Genomic DNA, 19,694 nt, shown 5'->3' on the forward strand with positions numbered 1-19,694 from the left:
TGGACTTTGGGGGTTACCTGCCCAGCATGCTGAGTGGATCACCGCCGAAGGCACCCACCATGCCAATACACCTGGCATGAATTTCGCGGATGTTACCGAAGAGGAAGTTCGACGAGCCATAAACATCTCGAAGAACTGGAGGGGCCCAGGTCTGGATCGGGTGCAGAATTTCTGGTATAAGAAATTTACCAGCGTACACAGTCGGTTGGCACGCAGTATAAATGAGGTCATGAGTCGGCCGGAGGAATTTCCACCTTTCCTCACTGCGGGAATTACCTACCTTATCCCTAAGAAGGACACGGTGCAGGACCCCGCAGACACAAGACCGATCACTTGCTTACCAACCCTCTACAAATTCATCACGTCCATTATTAGTGGAAGGATCAATGCGCACCTCGAGACCAACAACATTCTGTCCGAGGAGCAGAAGGGCTGCCGAGTTGGGTCAAGGGGTTGCAAAGAGCAACTCATTATCGACTCGGTAGTTGTAGGACAAGCAACTAGAGGCCAAAGAAACCTCTTCAGTTGCTATATCGATTATGCCAAGGCTTTTGATAGCGTTCCGCATACCTGGCTAATCGACATCCTACATCTGTATCGCATTGATCCGAAACTAATAAAGTTTTTGGCGACAGTCATGGAAGGGTGGCATACCACCTTATCAGTCCGTACATCTGAGGGTGCTAATACCTCAGAGCCCATCCGTATTCGGAGGGGCATCTTCCAGGGGGATTCATTGAGTCCTCTTTGGTTTTGTATGGCACTGAACCCCCTTTCATGGCTACTGAATGATGCTAGAGGGCATGGTTTTGCAATAAAATATGGCCTACGTGCTAAGTGCGAACTGACGCACTTGATGTACCTAGATGACATCAAGCTGTATGCTGGTACTGACAACCATCTTAGAAGTCTGTTGCGAATAATAGACATGTTCAGCCGTGATATTCGGATGGAGTTTGGATTAGACAAATGTCGAATCCAAGCCATCCGCAAAGGTCATCACGAGCCGCATGCCGGACATAGCATTGGTGACCTCCACATCGAAGCTATAACCGAGACATCCCTAGGAATTCTGCAAGGAACCCATGCTCGAGTTGGTGATCTGAAAGAAGCTCTGCTGTCCGAATTCCTGCGACGTGTAAAGCTGGTGCTGAAATCGCATCTCTCGGGGAAGAATAAAATAAGCGCGTTGAATGTATTCGCTATCCCTTCACTGGCTTATACATTCGGAATATTGCCGTGGACGAAGACCGACCTGGAAAACGTCCAGCGCCGGATACGGACAACTATGTCCAAATTCCGAATGCATCACCCAAAGTCTGCCGTGGAGCGGATGAACCTGCCTCGTGACATCGGAGGTAGGGGCGTGGTTGACGTGGCGGCACAACATCATCGCCAAGTCGACTCGCTGCGCGCTTATTTTTACAGCAAAGAGCAGGCGAGTTCCTTGCATGTGGCTGTCTGTAAGGCAGACTGTGGACTGACTCCCCTTAACTTGAAGGATCGATCTTTCAATCCCCTGAGTGGGGTGAAGTCGGACCAGGAGTGGATCGAGGAATGGAAGTCGAAGGCAATGCACGGTAAACACGTGAATTGTCTTTGGCAGCCATTTGTCGATTTGCATCTGTCGAACAGATGGCTGTGTGCTGGGGAGCTCTTTGCTGAGACGGAGGGGTTCATGTGTGCCATTCAGGATGGCGTGGTCGCCACCCGAGCTTATAAAAAGCTCATCATGAAAGAACGGGTGGAGAACGACCAGTGCAGAATGTGTGGTTCGGCGTTAGAGACGTTGGACCATCTCATTTCTGGCTGTACTGTTATGGCACCGGTGCAATACATCACCAGGCATAATGCTGTATGTAAGGTTATCCATCAAAACCTTGCATATAAGCATGGGCTGATCACGGGAACATGTCCGGTTTACCGATATGAGCCGCAAGCAGTACTTGATAGTTCTGCTTACAGCATGTATTGGGACCGGCAAGTTCTGACTGATCGCCATACCGCACACAACAAGCCTGACGTACTGCTAGTTGACAAGACGGGTCGCTCCGCGTATATTATTGATGTTGCTATCCCCCATAATAGCAACATTGAACGGAAATACGTGGAGAAGAAGGTGAACTATGAGCCATTGGCTCGTGAAATCAAAGAAATTTGGCGTCTCGAGCGGGTGGTTGTAGTTCCCATAATATTGTCAGCTACAGGTATTGTACCTAAATCCCTGACGGCTTCCCTTGATGTCCTGGGACTTTCGCACAGTCTGGTTCAAACCATGCAGAAGTACACCATTCTGCATACGTGCTCGATGTTGCGGGGAGTACTCGACGGATTCTCCCACTGACCTACCACCGGCCACCACCACCAGTGCCCCTTTAGTTTTTAAGTAGGTAGGATCGTCCGAGCCTAAATGCTTGGCACTTAGTGCTAGTATTAGGTAAAATCCGGCATCTGCTGAGATTGTGATAACTCGGAAAAATTAAATAAATAAAATAAATAATAAAATTAAATAAATAAAATAAATAATAAAATTAAATAAATAAAATAAACAATAAAATTAAATAAATAAAATAAATAATAAAATTAAATAAATAAAATAAATAATAAAATTAAATAAATAAAATAAATAATAAAATTAAATAAATAAAATAAATAATAAAATTGAATAAATAAAATAAATAATAAAATTAAATAAATTAAATAAATTAAATAAATAAAATAAATAATAAAATTAAATAAATTAAATAAATTAAATAAATAAAATAAATAATAAAATTAAATAAATTAAATAAAATAAATAATAAAATTAAATAAATAAAATAAATAATAAAATTATTAAAATTAAATAAATAAAATTATTAAAATTAAAATTATTAATTATTCCGTTTTTTCTGACTCTTGTCTATAGTTAAAATAAAAATTCTGATTATTTTTGCTTACCATCCATCTGACTTTGCATGCATTGTGGTATAGTAAGTTCATGTTTAAATTTCGTTGCCTTTAAAACATTTTTTCTATAATTTATACTTCCTATTCCAATACTGAAGGACCCTCAGAATTGATTGAATTATTATGATTTTACTTGAATTTTCTGTCTATATTTTCTTGGTTTTCAAATTTATTTTTTTTTTTACTATCATTTATGAACATATGTGAGTGTATTTGTAATTACGGACCTAATAATTGAACTCTATTTATTTCATTCTATTTCCTAACTAACGAGTGCGTCCTAACACCATCTATGTAGGTTTATCATCTTAAGTTCCTTAGTTAAGCGTTTGTGTGGGGGAATACAAAAATAAATTCATACCTACTATCTACAATGTTGTTTTTGTTTTTTAAGCTTTTCATTTCGCACCTCATTAGAAAAAATATTATATTTGTAACGTGCGTCTAATAACAAGAAAATATTTTTTGTGAGTGAATAACCCATGATTGTATCTTTCAGCATAGATGGATATGAACAACGAATTTTTCGAGTAAGTACTATAAAAATCATGGATTGACTCAATTTAAGGGGGGGGGGGGGGGGGGTAGTAGTAGTTCCAACCCTTGATCGAAGGTTTCATGAAATGATTTCATTATTCTAAAATACGGACAGACTTGAAACTTTGAAATTTATCACAATGCGTCTTATGCGCAAAAAGGAAAAAGGAGTGCACAGATCGGTTAGAAATGCGTGTATATGTTACACTCCCAAGTTTTTTTTTTTTTTCGAGATGCTTGCGAAACAGTCATGAGCTAACTAATATCATGCCTGAAATATGCTCAACCATTTTATTTCTTACCGTTTCAGTCATATTTCAAACCGATGATGTAGCATGACACTCACTATCGATAGTTAAACTTGATGCTCGCAGGCTCAGTGATGCTAACGAGAGGTTACTACGATATAGTGGTCGTGGTGATGATGACTGTGGATTTATTAATAGTTGATTATCTACCGTTGGTACCGTTGTATTCATCATGACATTCCCATTAGACTTTACCGTACCGGAACTATTCATATTTATATTGAAACTATTAAAAGCACCAGCACCAAAGCCATTTGCAGCACTGATACTGCCGGTATCATTAAGAACGCTCCCACCAGCAATAGTTCCAATCAGACCCCCACCATTTGTTGCATTTATACTTCCCGTTAGTGAATCTACTCCGGTCGGTCCAGACGTATCTCCAGATAGATGTAGCCTTGAACTAAGTATTTTATTACAGGCAGGACATGCGCGAAAACCGGATTTATCCGATCGCCGGAGGAGCTCATGGGCGCACCTAGTCGAAACACAAATGTCTAAATCAGAGAAACATTCGATAAAAAAACCAGGACTTACCTTGCATGCAGAATATGTGCACATGGCAAAGCTTCTAAGCAATCAGCCTCAACACCAAATACCTCACCACAAACGCCACAATTCAACCCTAAAGCAGCCTCGGTTTGGGTCGCAAGACGCGATTGGGTCTTATACTGTTCTTCATCCCCGAGTGCTCGATAAATTTGAGCCAATCGAATTCGTATATTTCGCACCAACAACTAGAAATCGAAAGTGCCTTATAGTTTCTAATATCTCGACCCCTTGACCGCAGAGGTCACGGCCATACTCACTTTAGCACCAATCGAACTAGCGACCTCCAGGAGACGTGTATTAAATTCTAATGGACGACAGTTACAAATTTTCTGTTGAAGTCGTAATGCTTCCAAACATCGCGCAGCACCATCCATTGCCTCCATTTGGGCCATACGGTCACCTAGACCAGCTGCTGTTCCCATTGCATGTTCGTATTGGCGAAATGCCCTCTAAAAGGACAAGAAAGACAGTCGTTAGGTTACTGGTTACTTCGGTCAATCAGATAGACTTAAGGTGTCAGTCCGGGGGCCAAAAAAGATTATCCTCAACTTACGTCAATATCCATTTTCTTTCGGTAAATATCTCCCATGATCCGTACACTACGAGTATAGGTAGCCTGATCACCAGATAGAAGAGCTAGCCTCGTTGCTTCCTGGAAAATTTGGATGAAATACAGCTGCAACAGTTAAAAAGCTCCATTGACATAGATGTCAAGAGAAAAGGAACTCCGCTCTATCCCAGAACTCCTTTTTTCTCTTGGTATCTTCAGTAGATCCTACCGTGCAATAATCATGTGCATCGCCTAGTTCTCCTTGTTTTCTCAAAGCAGCCGACATACGTAATAATGCTGCCCTATGATGCGATGAATTTAAATCACCTAATTGTAAGGATCGTGATAGATCGTAGGCCTTTGATGCATACCTTGCACTTTTCTCATTGTCCTGTAATCGTCCAAACAATTCAGATAATGCAACGTATACTTGTAACTCTAAAGAAGGATCACCAATTGATGAAGCAATTTTATGGGCACCTTGAAGTCCTTCAAGTGCTCGTGAAAAACCGCCCATTTCAAGGTAAACCCTGGCAACAGTTAGATGAACAAGACCTCCGGTTAGGCACTGTGTTCCGCACTCGTTGTAAAGGGAATGCCGAGCATAGCTTAGAGCTCGTTCTAGACCACCAAGTCGTTCATGTGCTCGTGCTAGATTTAAATATGCCTCGGCTCGCATTGTTGGTGAATCTAATTCTTCCGAGATACCTAGCTGACGATGACCAAACTCAATTGCTTCGCGATATTTACCCCAGTCCATATGAGCTTGATATAGGTAGCCAAGGAGCTGGAAACGGTCTTCCCGTCTGTTAGTAGCCTTCAAAGCACTTCGCCAGGTTCGGACTGCTGCATTTTGTCGATGCTGTTCATACAGCCGAAGACCACGTTCGATCTGGAATTGTGTTAGTAAGTATTCAATGGAAAGGTTAAATTAGAAACTCTGGGGATACCTTTCGCTTAGCTAAATATTGCTTAATGCTACGTTGACAGGCTAGAAAACAATCTAGGACTGAATTACGCCTGGTCAACCCATGTCTAGCCCATAGTGATGTACCATCCAAACTTGATCCATATCCAGCCAAACGGGAGTAGCTATCGTCCAATTGGCATACATCGGTGGAGTTGTCAAGAGGATGCCGTGAACCATCAGGAGATGCCAAAAGATGTGTTGCTGATAAATTGTGACTGTGAGGTATGCTGAAATAATTCAGATTAGACAAGCAATCAACGGTAGATTTTATATAATAAGTATTCTATGAGGTTTCTTCCATCCCACATTGGGCGCTATGTGTTGAAAGATTACTTTGACGACTCTGTTAGGTACACGACAACTGTGGCCCTACGTTGTGCACCATCTCTGTTACGAAGGGAGTACGGCATTGTATCAACTTGGCACCAACACGGTCACCAAGGTTGTCAACCAACCAAACTCCCCTAACAGGTTTCCCAGTCTTGAACACGGACTGCACGAGATAATATGTGGAAACGGATGGCACGTCAAAAAAAGCTGACTGACAGTTTCGCTATCTCACCTCTACCCTGGGTGCGAATTATATTATACCCAAACCTTAACCAGGCCGAAGTGAATTTTTTGTTGAGAATGCTGGGAGTCCAGGGTCCGCATCCACTTGATGACGGACCGGACCACATGGGAATCAGTTTACTTCCTTTCTTGTAGTCCACCGACTCCCCCTTTTTGGGTTAAGATTTAGGTGAGGCAGCGTCTGATGAGTTCCCTCTGCCCTGGACGAATGCTCAGACCTATACAACTCATCCACAACTTTGCGCGCAACCTCGCCAACTGCGTGTTTTCACAACATGGAACTTAGCCAAGGCATACCGTCAAATCCCGGTAGCTTCAGGAAATATTCCAAAAACGACAATATGCACACCCTTCGGAATCTGCCCGTTGGTCTGTGCAATGCGACGCAAATTTTTCAGAGGTTCATCCACTCTGTCCTGAGAAACCTTAACTTTCGTTTCGTGTATTTGAATGACGTTTTGGTCGCCTCTTCTTCAGAGTCTGAGCATTTAGAACATCTCAAATGCATTTTTCAACGACGTCTCCTTGAGGCCGGTCTTGTGCTTAGCGTTCAAAAGTGCAAGTTCCTTCAAAAGCAAATGAAGTTTTGAGGCCACATGATTTTATTTGAGGGAATCCAATCGGATCCGGACAAGGTTGAGGCCATCATAAACTTTCCACAACCTAAAATTGTGAAGGATCTGTCAAGGTTTTTGAGTTGTTAGACTTCAATCGTCGTTTCTTGCTCAAAGCCGTACAACATTAAGCGATCTCAATGCCTACTTGTCTGGAATCAAGACCAAAGACTCGCGTGATTGCGTGGTCTACAGATGCCGTCCAGGTATTTTAGCTAGCCAAATGACAGCTGGTTGACGCTACACTCCTGGCATTGCCTCAGACCTCGCGGTAGGTGCTGCCCTTCACCAAAAGGCGAACCAAATGTGGTAGCCGTTGAGCTTCTTTTTAATTGAATAGAGTTCAACCGAACTGCAGCTCCTACGATCGTGAGCAATTGGCCGCATACATGACAATAAAATACGATATTCCCTAGAAGGCAGGCCGTTCACAGTGTCCACGGACCTCTTTCCTTCGCTTTTAAGCAGAAGCACGACAAAGCGTCCCCTCGCCAACTCCGGCACCTAAATTTCATAAGCCAGTTTACTTCGGATATCTAACACGTGTCTGTGTGACAGTGTAGTTGCAGACGTTTTGTCACGCGTTTGAAAGGTCAAAATCCCTGCCAAGGTCGGGAGGCTTTAAAGCCTCAGGGACAATTCCAAATCCAATTTCGGGAGTTTGCACCCTTCGGCTCAACCTCCGAAATACTCTAAGAGACATCTAAAAAAGGACCTAGGCCACATCGACATTATTGGCCCCTTACAAGATTCGCATGGCTTCAAGTATTGTCTGACAATCATCGATAGCTTCACGCGGTGGCCTGAAGCAATACCTCTGGCCGACATGGCCGCACAATTGTGCTCCGAAGCCCTTTGTCGGGAGTGGCTTCCACGCTCCAATGGGAAGCTGGAACGCTGCCACAGGACGCTGAATGAAGATTCTTCGTGGTCTCAAGTTCTGCCTTTCGTTTTACTTGGCCTACGCACAGCCCATCAAGACGAGTTTGCCGCCAGCTCCGCTGAGTTAGCATACGGGAAGAGTTTGACACTCCCCAGCGACCCTTTGTTCGATACCAAGTCAGCTCTTTTCACCACTGGGCTTTTGCGCTTGCACCGGAACATCGTGGCCAAATTAAAGTCAATGCCGCCATGTTATCTGGCCCCCATGAAGGGGAAAGGAAGACGGGGCCACAGAAAAGCCGATGTTCACAACTGGCAAGCCTGTTAGAGGAGCTTGTTTGGTTGACAGTCTTGGTGATCGCATCGTTGCCAGCGTAACAGAATTGGCGCCCAACGTGGGGTACGAGCTGCTGCATTCGTAACAAGATCTTTCATTTCATGGCCATATTTTGCACCCATCTTTTAGGTATAGGGCCAGCCTTGACACATAGTACCTCCGCTCGCCCAACGAGGGGCTATGCGTACCAAGATTTTTTATCAGTGGATTAGGATGGGACAGCAACTTTTTTCAGACTAAATCAGTTGCTTCTTCAAGGTCTAAGGCCCAGGCAACGGTGCATTGCCTATTTTCCAGCTAATTAAGGATGTGTTCTTACAGGTAAAGGATTGCCTGTTCGGTGGATCTGAGGTTTTTGAATCCAAATTGATTAAGTGGAATGAAGGAGGAGTAGAGCCAATATTGGATAGATTAGAGTAAGGCCTCATATCTTTGAAATCAGCAGAGCACCCCCTCTAAGAAATAGGTATAAAGAGAGCTGATTTCCAGGATACAAGGTGGTGTCTTCCCGCCAGTCGATTAATTATTGAGAAAACTTTGAGGCCAAGTTTGAGGGATTTGAGAAATAGAGAAAACCGCCGTACATGACAAGTAGTCTGACCACTGATAACAGGCAGTTTGATGCAAGTGTATCCAATGGGATGGTATTTGCTCTTAGTCCCGAACTAACAAGGATGGTTGTGCCTCTGTCCGCATCATTGCAGAAAGTGATGTAGCCGGAACCTTAACGCTAGGAGCGTTCCGAAGTCTGGTTTCATTTAGGAGACCGAGGTTAGGGTCAGTTTCCTTGGGGAGCTTGTGAATAGCGAAACGTTTGTCGTTTGAAATGGGCAAATTAGGGTTGAGTGTCAGCAGCTTCATTTTGGTTGTCTAACAATTTGAAGAGGAATTGTAAGTACGCTTCGTGTCTATCTTCAGGGGTGGAGACGAAGGTAGCTGTGATAGAAATCGGAGATTGTGTTCCAGAGGAAGGAGAATGACATGTTGAAAAGGGACCTGGCTTCAATGAAGAAGCCTCTGGGAAGGAAAGAATGTAGGGGCGATGAAGAGCTGAGGATTTTGGGTCTTACTCGACCCCTAGGGTCGTAGCGACAATTTGAAAAAACGTGACATCCCCTTTCCAGGGTTTGTCCCAGCTGATCCGCCGGTGTAGTAGGGTTTTTAGATTAGAGCCTACGGTGGCATAGGCCTCGGAGTTGAGAGTCACGCGAAAGAGGCTTAACTTGGTATCGTTGGCCCGTGACCAAGGCCCAAGTAATTTTCACCCAGGATCGAGGTTTTATCTTTATGATTCTGGGTTTCTACCGCAATATGTTGGCCTGTTTTTTTGTAGTCTTGACTATGAAGGAACCTTTTCAAATTATTAACAAAATTTTAGACAAAAACTTACCTAAGAAGATCTCTTGATGCTATACTCTCCCATGACATGACTCCTTGGAAAATAATTTTTTCCTAAAAATCAACTCCAACACACACACAGTAGTATAATGTATGTGCGGATGATTATATATATATATTCGTGTGTGTGTGGGTGTGTGCGTGGACACGTTTATCAACCAATCAATAATACATCTATTGAGTCCAATATACACGAAATTTTTGGTCAGTGGCAGTTAAAATTTATATGAGGTGTTGGCAGCAACAGTAGAAAGTTTCGTAACATTTGTTTAAATTTTGTAATCTAAAAATAGAATAAAATTCAGATATTTATATATAATATAAATGGGAAAAGAGGAAACGAATTTGAATAATATTAGATCAGAATCAGTGAATGAAAAACACACAAACTGAAAAAATTCGAAAAGTTTGGTGCATTTCGAACCAAAATCATGGGACTGATGGAATGAAAAAAATATTAAAGTCTATCTTCCTGCAATTTTACGGATCTAGAATGAATTTCAGGGGATTTTTAAAATATAATACTATTATTAACTTTATTTGAGCAGATACGGGGAGGATTTTGAGGCCCAGATACTATGCGCATGGGCCACGATGATTTTTTTCATATTTTTCAGGTGGGCAGTTTTTGAGAATGGGTCCTTGGAATAATTGATTCCTCCCAAACTTCCGCAAGAATCCCTTTTGGAACCAATGTTGAAACTACTTCAAAAAGTGCTAATCGAGACCTTTCATTTGATACCCCTCAAGGCCATATTCAGCAAAAAAAAAGCATTCACATCCCCCCTTTTGCATGTATGGGGACCCCTCCCCACTTAAATTCAACGTAAAACGACGCTACTCACTGCGTGCAAAGGGATTCATAGTTCCCAACTTGACACCAAATTTCATGTCAATGGGAGTAACCATTTCTGAGGAAATGGGTGTGACAGGCAGGCAGACAGCAAACTGATTTGAATAAGATTTTGTTTTCAACAAAGCCTGAAAAACGAAGGTACATACATGGGAGCAAAATATCGAGGAATAAATCGAAAGTCCGTTCCATGGATTGAATCATTAACAAATACGCTACCTTCACGCAGTTGTCTGATTGACATGGTGCCCACTAAGAACTTGAAGGATACTTTTATGGGGCTAGAGGGAAAAAACAGTTGAACTGAAAAGTAGGTTACCACACAAATGGCGCTACTACGATTAGATCCATATGATTTCTGGTTAATTTTAATCCTCAGAAGACACGTGTACAAATTTGACAGCTGTCGGACTATTATTTTGTGGGATAGAGCATTTTGAGTAAAGCAACTTTTTTTAATTCGATGAAAATGGATAAAAGGAATTTCGTGTGTTAATAAAGCATTGCTTTTTGGCAAAAAATGCTGTTGAAGCCAAAGCTTAGCTTGATAAACATTATTCGTACTTTGCAGCAGAAAAATCAACCGTTGAGAAGTTGTTTGCTAAGTTTAATCGAGGTGAAATGATCACCGAGAACAATGCAAAGAGGCTGTCACCGACGAAAATACCAGAAAAGTCCACAAAATAATTTTGGATAACCGCAAAGTGAAGTTAATTGAAATAGTTGAGGCTCTAAAGATATCAAAAAAACGTGTTTGACACATCGTGCATGAATATTTCTGTATGCGAAAGCTCTGTTCAAAGTGGATACCGCGCAAGCTCACAATCGATCAAAAACAACAACGAGTTAACGATTCTGAGCAATGTTTGAAGCTTTTTCTCCATAAAAAAAAAACCCGAATTTATTCGTCGATATGTGACAGTGGACGAAACATGGCTCCATTATTTCACACCAAAATCAAGACGATTGTCATCTGAGTGGACTGCAGTCGACTGGCAAGGCTATGGCATCAGTATTTTGGGGTGGGTATGGTGTACTATTCATTGACTATCTTGAGAAGGGAAAAACCATTTACAACGATTATTACATAGCGTTATTGGAGCGTTTGAAGGAATAAATCGCGGAAAAATGACTCCATTTGAAGAGAACGTCAGTGTTGTTTCATCAAGACAGTGAAGCGTGTCACAGATTAATGAAGACGATGGCATCCACCGTATACTCTAGATCTGCCCCCCCTCCCAGCGACTTTTTTCTGTTTTCAGACCTGCTGGCTGGAAAGAAATTTAGCGCCGATGATCACCGAAACTTAGGCCTATTTTGAGGCTCGAAAAATTCTATATTATTGTATTGCACTGGAAGGCAACTATGTTGAATAATAAAATCAAAATTTTTTCAAAAAAGCCTTTTTATGTTAACCTAAGTACTTTTCAGCCCAGCTAGTATCATCGTAGCATTATAATGGAGCACCAGTATTCAGGGACTAAGCCTTATCCCCCCCCCCCTTATACACACGCACAGGTTCCTGAAAGTGACCAAGCCGAGCAACTCTCCCGTTGGTGGCAGCCGGGGATCGTTAAGCTGGCTGGCTCGATTGCCATACGGACACTTGACATTCCAAAATGTAGCCAGAAAATGTGATGAGAAAGGACTTATAGCGTAGGTCTAAGAACTTCTGAATGCCACTTCCACTGAAAATCGTCCACCAATGTCGTTGTTAGCCTGGTCCTCCAGGTTGTGGGGTTGAATGAGGTGTCCCGTCAAAAAAGCGTGGTTTTAAGACATGACAAATTGAAGAAATGGAAGGAATGATGAACGGTTTCGTCCAGGACAGAGGCAATCATCAGACGCCTGTCCACCTCTACCATGGGAGCAGCGTGATCGAAAGTGATAACAGACTAAAAGTAATTTTTTTGCTTGAGATGTGAGGGACCCTAGGTCCATATCTACTTGATGTTAGACGGGACCAGATGGAGCACAGCTTACTGTCACTTTTTTTTTAGTCCACAGACCTCTCGTTTTGGCCATAGCACCCAAGTATTCAAAAAATTGAAAGAATGACTGACAGTTCCGTCCAGAGCAAAGGCAACTCATGAGATCTGTCCTGGACGAAACCATTAGTCATTCTTGCCATTTTTTTGAATAGGTACTTGTGAGCTATACTCAAAACGAGGGGTCCGTGAACCAAAAAAAAGTAAGTAAGTAAAGTAAGTTGCTCTCCATCTGGTCCGGTCCATCAACAACTTCAAATAGATGTAGACTTAGGATCCCTCATATGCCAAACAAAAAATGGTACATTGTCTCGGACAGGATGCATTCAACAGCAGCGACATCGCTTAGTAAAGCTTTAGTAATTAAACTGGGAGGATACGACTCCTGTACTCGATAGAGAGCGGAAAAAGCATTCCTTGAACAATCGACAAACTACAACACTAGCATAACTATTTTCTGGCCCTAAGGAACTTGAAAACCAGAAAACTCCAGCGAAACCCCAGGTGTCAAACTAATTCCAGTTGAATTTCTGAAGCGCCGAGGGAGGGGGGTTCGACCAAATCTCCATTGAACTGCACGTTGCTCCTGCATCACACATTTAGGCGCATGAACAACTTGTTCAAAACTGGCTCAAAAATATCATATGTCCAATCTGCAGTAGACCTGGTCCCTCATCAAATGGATACAGGCTCCAAACTCGCTCAACCAAGCAAAAACAAAGTTACAAAAGAGTCCATTAACTCACTGAATGCAAACAGTAAATCAGTTTTGAAATCTTGAGGATGAGATCTCTGGATGATCAGGCAAAACTACAGGCCAAGAACCGACTTGGACTGCATTGACATTGAAGAAGATACCACTGGTTTGTGTTTGACATCATTAGGCCCTTCGCCAAGCTATTTCAACTGGAACCCACTTGTTGGCTATCTCAAGGATCTGATTTAACTAGGGCTTGGTCTTCGATGTGTAAGGATGAACACATGAACCAAAAGAACTGGTCCGTTTACAACATATGTCCCAGATAGTCACCCAGAACACTAAGATGACGTTTATATTTTTTGGTATCAACTGAACTTGCACCAACTTTTTTGGGGTCAACTGGGGAGATTTTAAAACTGACTCTTAAAAGTTGCTTTGTGGAGGTGAATCTTCGCGGTATCCAAGAGGAGCACTAACTATTTATCACCGCCATCTAAGTTCTCAAGTTACCTAGACAGCCTCTCGGTTGAAGGCTACCTAGATAGCTTCACTCTCCCCGTAGTCATAGAGATAGAATATTCCATGACCAATCAAGGGATTAACTGCATTTACACCAGACTCCACGGAAGGGACACATCGCTGGATGTCGTACGGAATATCCTTAAACCCGAACTCGATTGTAGTGTCCAAGCCCTACTCCCTTGAACATTGATCATACTGGAAGCAGGAAAAAAAACAGAACAACTGCAACAGGTCATTGCCAATTCAGCTTCACTACCTCTATTTGGGAGCACTGGTAATTTTCATTTGGCCAAAAAACAACTTGATTGAAAGGACGAATCAGCAGCTGATCCTTCCATGTGCATTTGAAAATTTCAACAGACACTTCTTTGACGTACATGTAAACATTGCCTTAACTTTAACCCAAGAGACTACGCCCAGACCTGCTAGGGTTTTCACAGGAACAACGCCAGATAAACTTTCAACGATTCATGCAAACAAAAAAGGATACACGACCGGAAAATAAGCAATAATTTTTAAGCACCACAAATCGCGGATCATCTAGCACCAACTCCACTAACTCCATCACCTCACAATCGACAGCAGGCACACACGCCTTGAACCATTTGATTCCACACTAATGAGCTAGGAGAGTCTCTCGCACTCCCGCAGGATAATGAGCTTTTGAACATGACCAGAAATTTACCTATGAAACGCGATAACGACGCAAAGACGGTTGTCTTTGTACGGGGAGGGGAAGGAACAAAGTGTGGACAGGACGATTCTTAGAGGAGGTATACCACCAATAGTTGTTACCGCTCCTGATGCTGGCGGAATTACTGTTGCCGCATTGAAAGGACGACACATACTTTCGGATGGTGTGTCGATGGCAACAAACTACGCATAGCTTGTCAGGATGCTGTCGGGATCCATGTAATCCTGTCGCGGACTGTCAGACCTTCCCATGAGTTTATACGTCTGTAACTGTACCATTGATTCCGATAAAATACTCAAAACTGTTCAATACTAGGTTTCTGCACAAGTATCCTGAAAGGTCCAGTCGCAGCATCCGTGTAAAACTCAAGATACCAGAAACTGAATATCAACCATTACGCGAGGATGCACAGCATCCAGCCACCGACTAGGACATGTATTACACGTTCCAACGACACATTTCTCTTGGTATGTTTTCCACTGAAGGGGGACAAGGACGAATTCAAATTGAGTGCAAAAGAAGGGAGCCAGATAACGAGAAGGAGAGGAAGGACGAGAGATTCATTCTAGCCTCATTGCTTGCATCCCTCCATGTATCCTTGCTTGATTTTCAGCCCTATCCGTCTGATATACTTAGCTTTGATATCGTTTCGCTCCTGCTCGGAATCATTTATGCACCCCTTTTTTGAATCTCCTCAGAGCAATCATTTCAGAAGAAGCTTTAAGGATGTCTTGTACAGGACACCGGGGGCAATCTAAAGAAGGAGAAGGAAAAGTTCAAAGCAGAACGCACTGCCGCACATGGTGTATCAGAGATGAAAAGTTTCAAATTTAAGGGACCCACTCGTAGTGATTTCTATTTCGAATTCGATATTCCTCCCCATGTCCTTTCAAGGATTCGATTGAATGTAGGGTATACATAATACTATGAGTTTGTTGTGGGAAAATTCCTGTGCATTGAGGTTATTTTTGAATTCAGTTGCGATGCCTGCATCTTCTGTGTGCTGTGTAGATGTTATACTGCAAGGATTCCATTGATGTTGCCTTTTAGGATCAGGATAAAAACATGAATCCTGGATGGAAGTGTGGAAATCATTTGGAATGAAAGCGAAGTAGGTCGCATTTACATATGTCCTTGCGTATAAAAAAATTCATTTGTAAATCAGCTTTTTGGACCGACTCGGGAGGTGGGAATGATCCTTAAAAATGGAATTTTGAAAATAACCACCACAAGAGGTGTAGTAAGTAACTTCCCCTCTTGTGGTCCACGGACTCCTCTTTTTGAGTTTGACGGTTTCCTCCAGGGTAGAGGCAACTCATCAGACGCTACTTCACCTCTGCCTTGGGAGCTGCATGACCGAAAATGGCGACAGGTGGTAATCGCTCCACCTCCACGGCATGAGTGGCTCAGTCCGTCATCAAGTGGATGCAAACTCAGGACCCCTAGCGTCCCCAACAAAAAAAAAATCATTTCGGCCTGGTCTACGTTTGAATTCAGGACGGATTTCACTTCAATATAATTCGCACTCATGTCGTGTTTGCGATCATATACAAATGGAGCGATTACCACCTGTCGCTACTTTTAATCTCGACATCGGTAGACGCGTTCCACAGGGCGGTCGGCCTCTGAAAGGAAAATAAAAACCTAACGAAAAAACTGGAGGAAGCCCTCAAGAACAACCGACGGAAAAAAGACCAAAACGAAGAACTGACTGCCGTGATCGTGTGGCTAGATGTCACGATCTCGCGTACTTTCGGGGTAGGTAAACCAAATTTTAAAGAAAACGCCAGGCAGATTCTTTTGAAGAATCATAACAAGTTCTTCACGTATACTCTCCCGTCCCAGAAAACTACCAGTCTCATTCTACGAGGTTTAGACGCAGCGTACTCCCCTCAGGAGATCGTCGAAGAGTTAAAGGTTCAGGGAGTCTCCAGAATTCTGACCGCTAAACCCTTTCCCACGACCTAGGGAAAGAACAACAATATCAACCTCGAACTGTAGCTGGTCACTTTTGACGGGACTTTCAGCGAGAAACAGTTGCGCAACGTCAAAGCAATAAAGCATATGATCGTCTGCTTCGAGTAAGTTAAGAACATGAAATTCCTAGGGTTTAACGTGAGTACCTACCATGTAGGCATAATCCCACGGTCCTCTTCGGACACAGATTGATTTTGGGACCACAATCAGAGCCCCACCATGCAAGTACAGCGGTCCTGGTTTATACTAAGTGCAGGCTCAGTATTCATACCAGTGGATGCGAGGCCTATCTGACACCTCTGCCGCAACTAAAGGGTACAGCACCCGAGTTGTACAGCGCAACTCCACGCTTGAGCTCCGAAGAGCTCTGCCCGCAATGTAGGCATAACCACAACCACAATGAAACTCCCACTAGGGGGCCAACCGCAAATAACCGGACCGAGAACACATCCTCCAGGAATTCTCCTGGAGCATATGCTCTCAGTCTTGAATGAAGTGCTCTAACACACTTCAAGGCCCTGATCCAATATGGATTGTTGTGCCAACGATTATTATTATTATATGCTCTCAGAGGACCGTCCCGGTTCCCATGGTACCAGATAACCTCCGGTGAGGCTTCGTGGTCGAAGCCACTTCAGATGAGTCCCTTGCAGACTCGGTTCTGATCGCCCTCCTCGAGTACGTGGGAAAGTAGGTTAAGAACAAGCAAGTGCTGCAATGTAAGAATTGCCAGCGCATAGGACACGTGGCAACCAACTGCCATCTTCCTTACAGATCCGCCAAGTGTGGCCAGCTTCATGGTCCAGGCGAGTGCGCCAAAACGGTTGAACAATCTCCTAAGCACATTAACTACGGATGCAACGACCACCCCGCAAATTACAGGAAATGCCCTCAGTTTGTCGAGGTAGTGGCAAGGAGAAACACACAAAAACGTGCACGTCTCGCTCACCCGCTCAGCAGAACCAGTCCTTCTGATCGCTCAATTACAAATCCCACCTTCACCCGTCCGTCTGTGTCCTTCGCACAAAGTGGAACCTCCCCCATGCACCTACCCGTATAAACCACCCCACCACTATCGCCAATCCTGACTTCCTTGAGTTCGCCAGGAAATCGCAAGAATTCCTACAGATGCTCAACTCAATGGTCGGTATCTTGGCATCCTTAATGGACGTTAAGATAATCGACGCAAACACGAGTTTGAGCTATTTCTTGGCAAGCACCAACCCCATATAGTTCTCCGATGTGAAACTAGGTTGAACTATAGATACAATCCTTCCTTTCCAAATTTCAAGCTCTTCTGGACTGACTGACCACAGGCCAACCCTCAGGGCCGCAGCACCACCGGTAGAACGATCGTCCTCACCCCCGAGAACTTCCCAACCACGCAAATACACCCACTTCCCAACATCTTCAAATCAATTGAAGCCACCATCATCTCCTTCCAATCTCAATCAATTTCGGTCTTCATCGCTTCCAGTTACTGCCCTAACCAATCCCTTGACACACACGACTTCCTCCCCATCAAGTCCCTCTGTGCTTCTCAATTCCGCCTTCCTGGAAAACAATGGTCCTTAATTATTGATGAAGACCTCAACGCCAGACACCCGTCCTGGTCGTCGAACCAGAACGGGGAGCAACTACACCGTTTCCTCACAACCTCCATTCAACCCCCCCCCCCCCCCCCTGGCATCAGTGACCATGATGCCATAATCCTAGACATCAAGCTGCCAGACTGATCCATTCGTTCCACCTGGCCCTCAGTTCCCGACTTCCAACGCGCAAACTGGAAACAGATCAACTGGCACTCAAAACTAAATTTCAACCTCTCCTACTCCCTTCCAGCTCTACAGTTTCCAACAACACCATCGACCAAACAGTCCATCAATACACCGAAACAATTCGGTAAGTTTGTGATGAACTGATCCCATCCCGTCCCTTAAACTACCGCAACCCCATTACCCTCGCTGATGATATTCTAAACGAAATCCAATGTAATACCTCAGGCGGAGACTATTTAGAAATAGATACTCTCCGCAATCCTCTCACCTTCATTCCGAAATCCGTCAATTAGGCAGGTCCGCGAAAGAATCCTCACCCTCTACACCCAATATCTCTACAACTGGCTCTCCAACCCCAAACTGAACCCTGGTATTATACATACAGCGAACTCAGGAAAACCTGCCTGCGTTTAGGCAAACCTGTCCAACAAAACGCGATTCTACCCCAAAAACATCCCCCCCCCCCCACAGAAAAGGTGATCGTCCTCGCTGACCACTTTCTCCGAGCACATGACTCCACTCTCCACTTTCGGGAACCACATTTTGACAAAGAGGTAAGCGGAAGAACCTCCTAACTTCTTGGTGAAAGAGAGACTTCCAGGCTGTGCAGAGTCCTTAATAAGGATGAATAGGCCAGGTTGGACTCTCTGAGAAAACCGGATGGTACTTTCACGAACTACAGAGTTGGGTCTATATATATACAGACTCTCTTGGAAGTACACCATCCGGGAGAGCAGGTCTCAGAAGTGGGAGGAAGAGAATTGGCGGCTTCTGCAAACCTTTCAAAATGAAGGTGCTGCAAGGGGAATTGGGACACTGCGAGAGCGCTTGTTACCAATGAAATGGCGAGAGCTGCTATACTATCCTTTGAACACTTCAAAGCGCCTGGCATGGATGGCATCCACCCAGTCATGCTAAAGGAGGATGTCTTGCTCTGGGCTACGTGCCTTCCTCTTGGCAGAAGGTGAAGGTAGTCTTCATACCAAAGCCTAGGAAAGCTTCACATAATTTTCTCTGAAATGTCTGGAGAGACTGGTTGAGCGTCACATTCGCCAGAAGTCCCTCAGGTCCCTCAGAAACTACATGGTCTTTGTCTTCCAGAGATGAGGGGTACAACCCTTGAACTCTCTAAAGAAGTGACGCGACATTGAGATTTAGGCCTCAGGTAGTACTGTGGATATATGTTGCTATCATTAGGCCGATGTACGCTTATGCATCCGTAGTGTGGTTGGTTAAGGTACCAAGATATACTGACGTCTTTTAACGCGATGGCTCAAAAACAGAACAGAGTTCTGGAGCCGGAGTCTACCGCTCGAATAAAAGTGAGAATTAGGCTTTCCATTGGGACAGTATACAACAGTCTTTCAAGCTGCATTATATGCGATCCTAAGGGCGGCAACGTAAATGATTGAAGGGCAGTTGAAGGGCAAGCGCATCGCAAGCTGCATTGAGGACGTTGACCAGTCCTTTGATCACTTCAAAAATCTTTCAGGAATGTAGAAATCGATTGAA

At 43.7% G+C, this 19,694-nt stretch overlaps 1 protein-coding gene across 4 annotated transcripts; it reads right to left on the reverse strand.

The window, feature by feature from the left end:
• Positions 1–2,895: 2,895 nt before the first annotated feature.
• On the reverse strand, positions 2,896–14,755 carry LOC119660895 (43 kDa receptor-associated protein of the synapse). 4 transcript variants are annotated; one of them, XM_038069830.1, is made up of 8 exons: positions 14,582–14,755; positions 9,663–9,953; positions 5,847–6,093; positions 5,126–5,788; positions 4,900–4,998; positions 4,604–4,795; positions 4,332–4,531; positions 2,896–4,272 (listed from the first exon to the last, which is right to left on the reverse strand). In XM_038069830.1, the coding sequence occupies exons 2-8, from the start codon at positions 9,698–9,700 to the stop codon at positions 3,804–3,806; spliced, it is 1,908 nt and encodes a 635-aa protein (XP_037925758.1). In that variant the 5' UTR covers positions 9,701–9,953; positions 14,582–14,755; the 3' UTR covers positions 2,896–3,803. The 4 variants fall into 4 exon arrangements, with proteins under 4 accessions (XP_037925758.1, XP_037925757.1, XP_037925756.1 ...); XM_038069829.1 differs by having other exon boundaries at positions 14,529–14,755; XM_038069828.1 differs by having other exon boundaries at positions 14,257–14,755.
• Positions 14,756–19,694: the final 4,939 nt, after the last annotated feature.

Source organism: Hermetia illucens, chromosome 7, assembly GCF_905115235.1.
Source record: "Hermetia illucens chromosome 7, iHerIll2.2.curated.20191125, whole genome shotgun sequence".
NCBI lineage: Eukaryota > Metazoa > Arthropoda > Insecta > Diptera > Stratiomyidae > Hermetia > Hermetia illucens.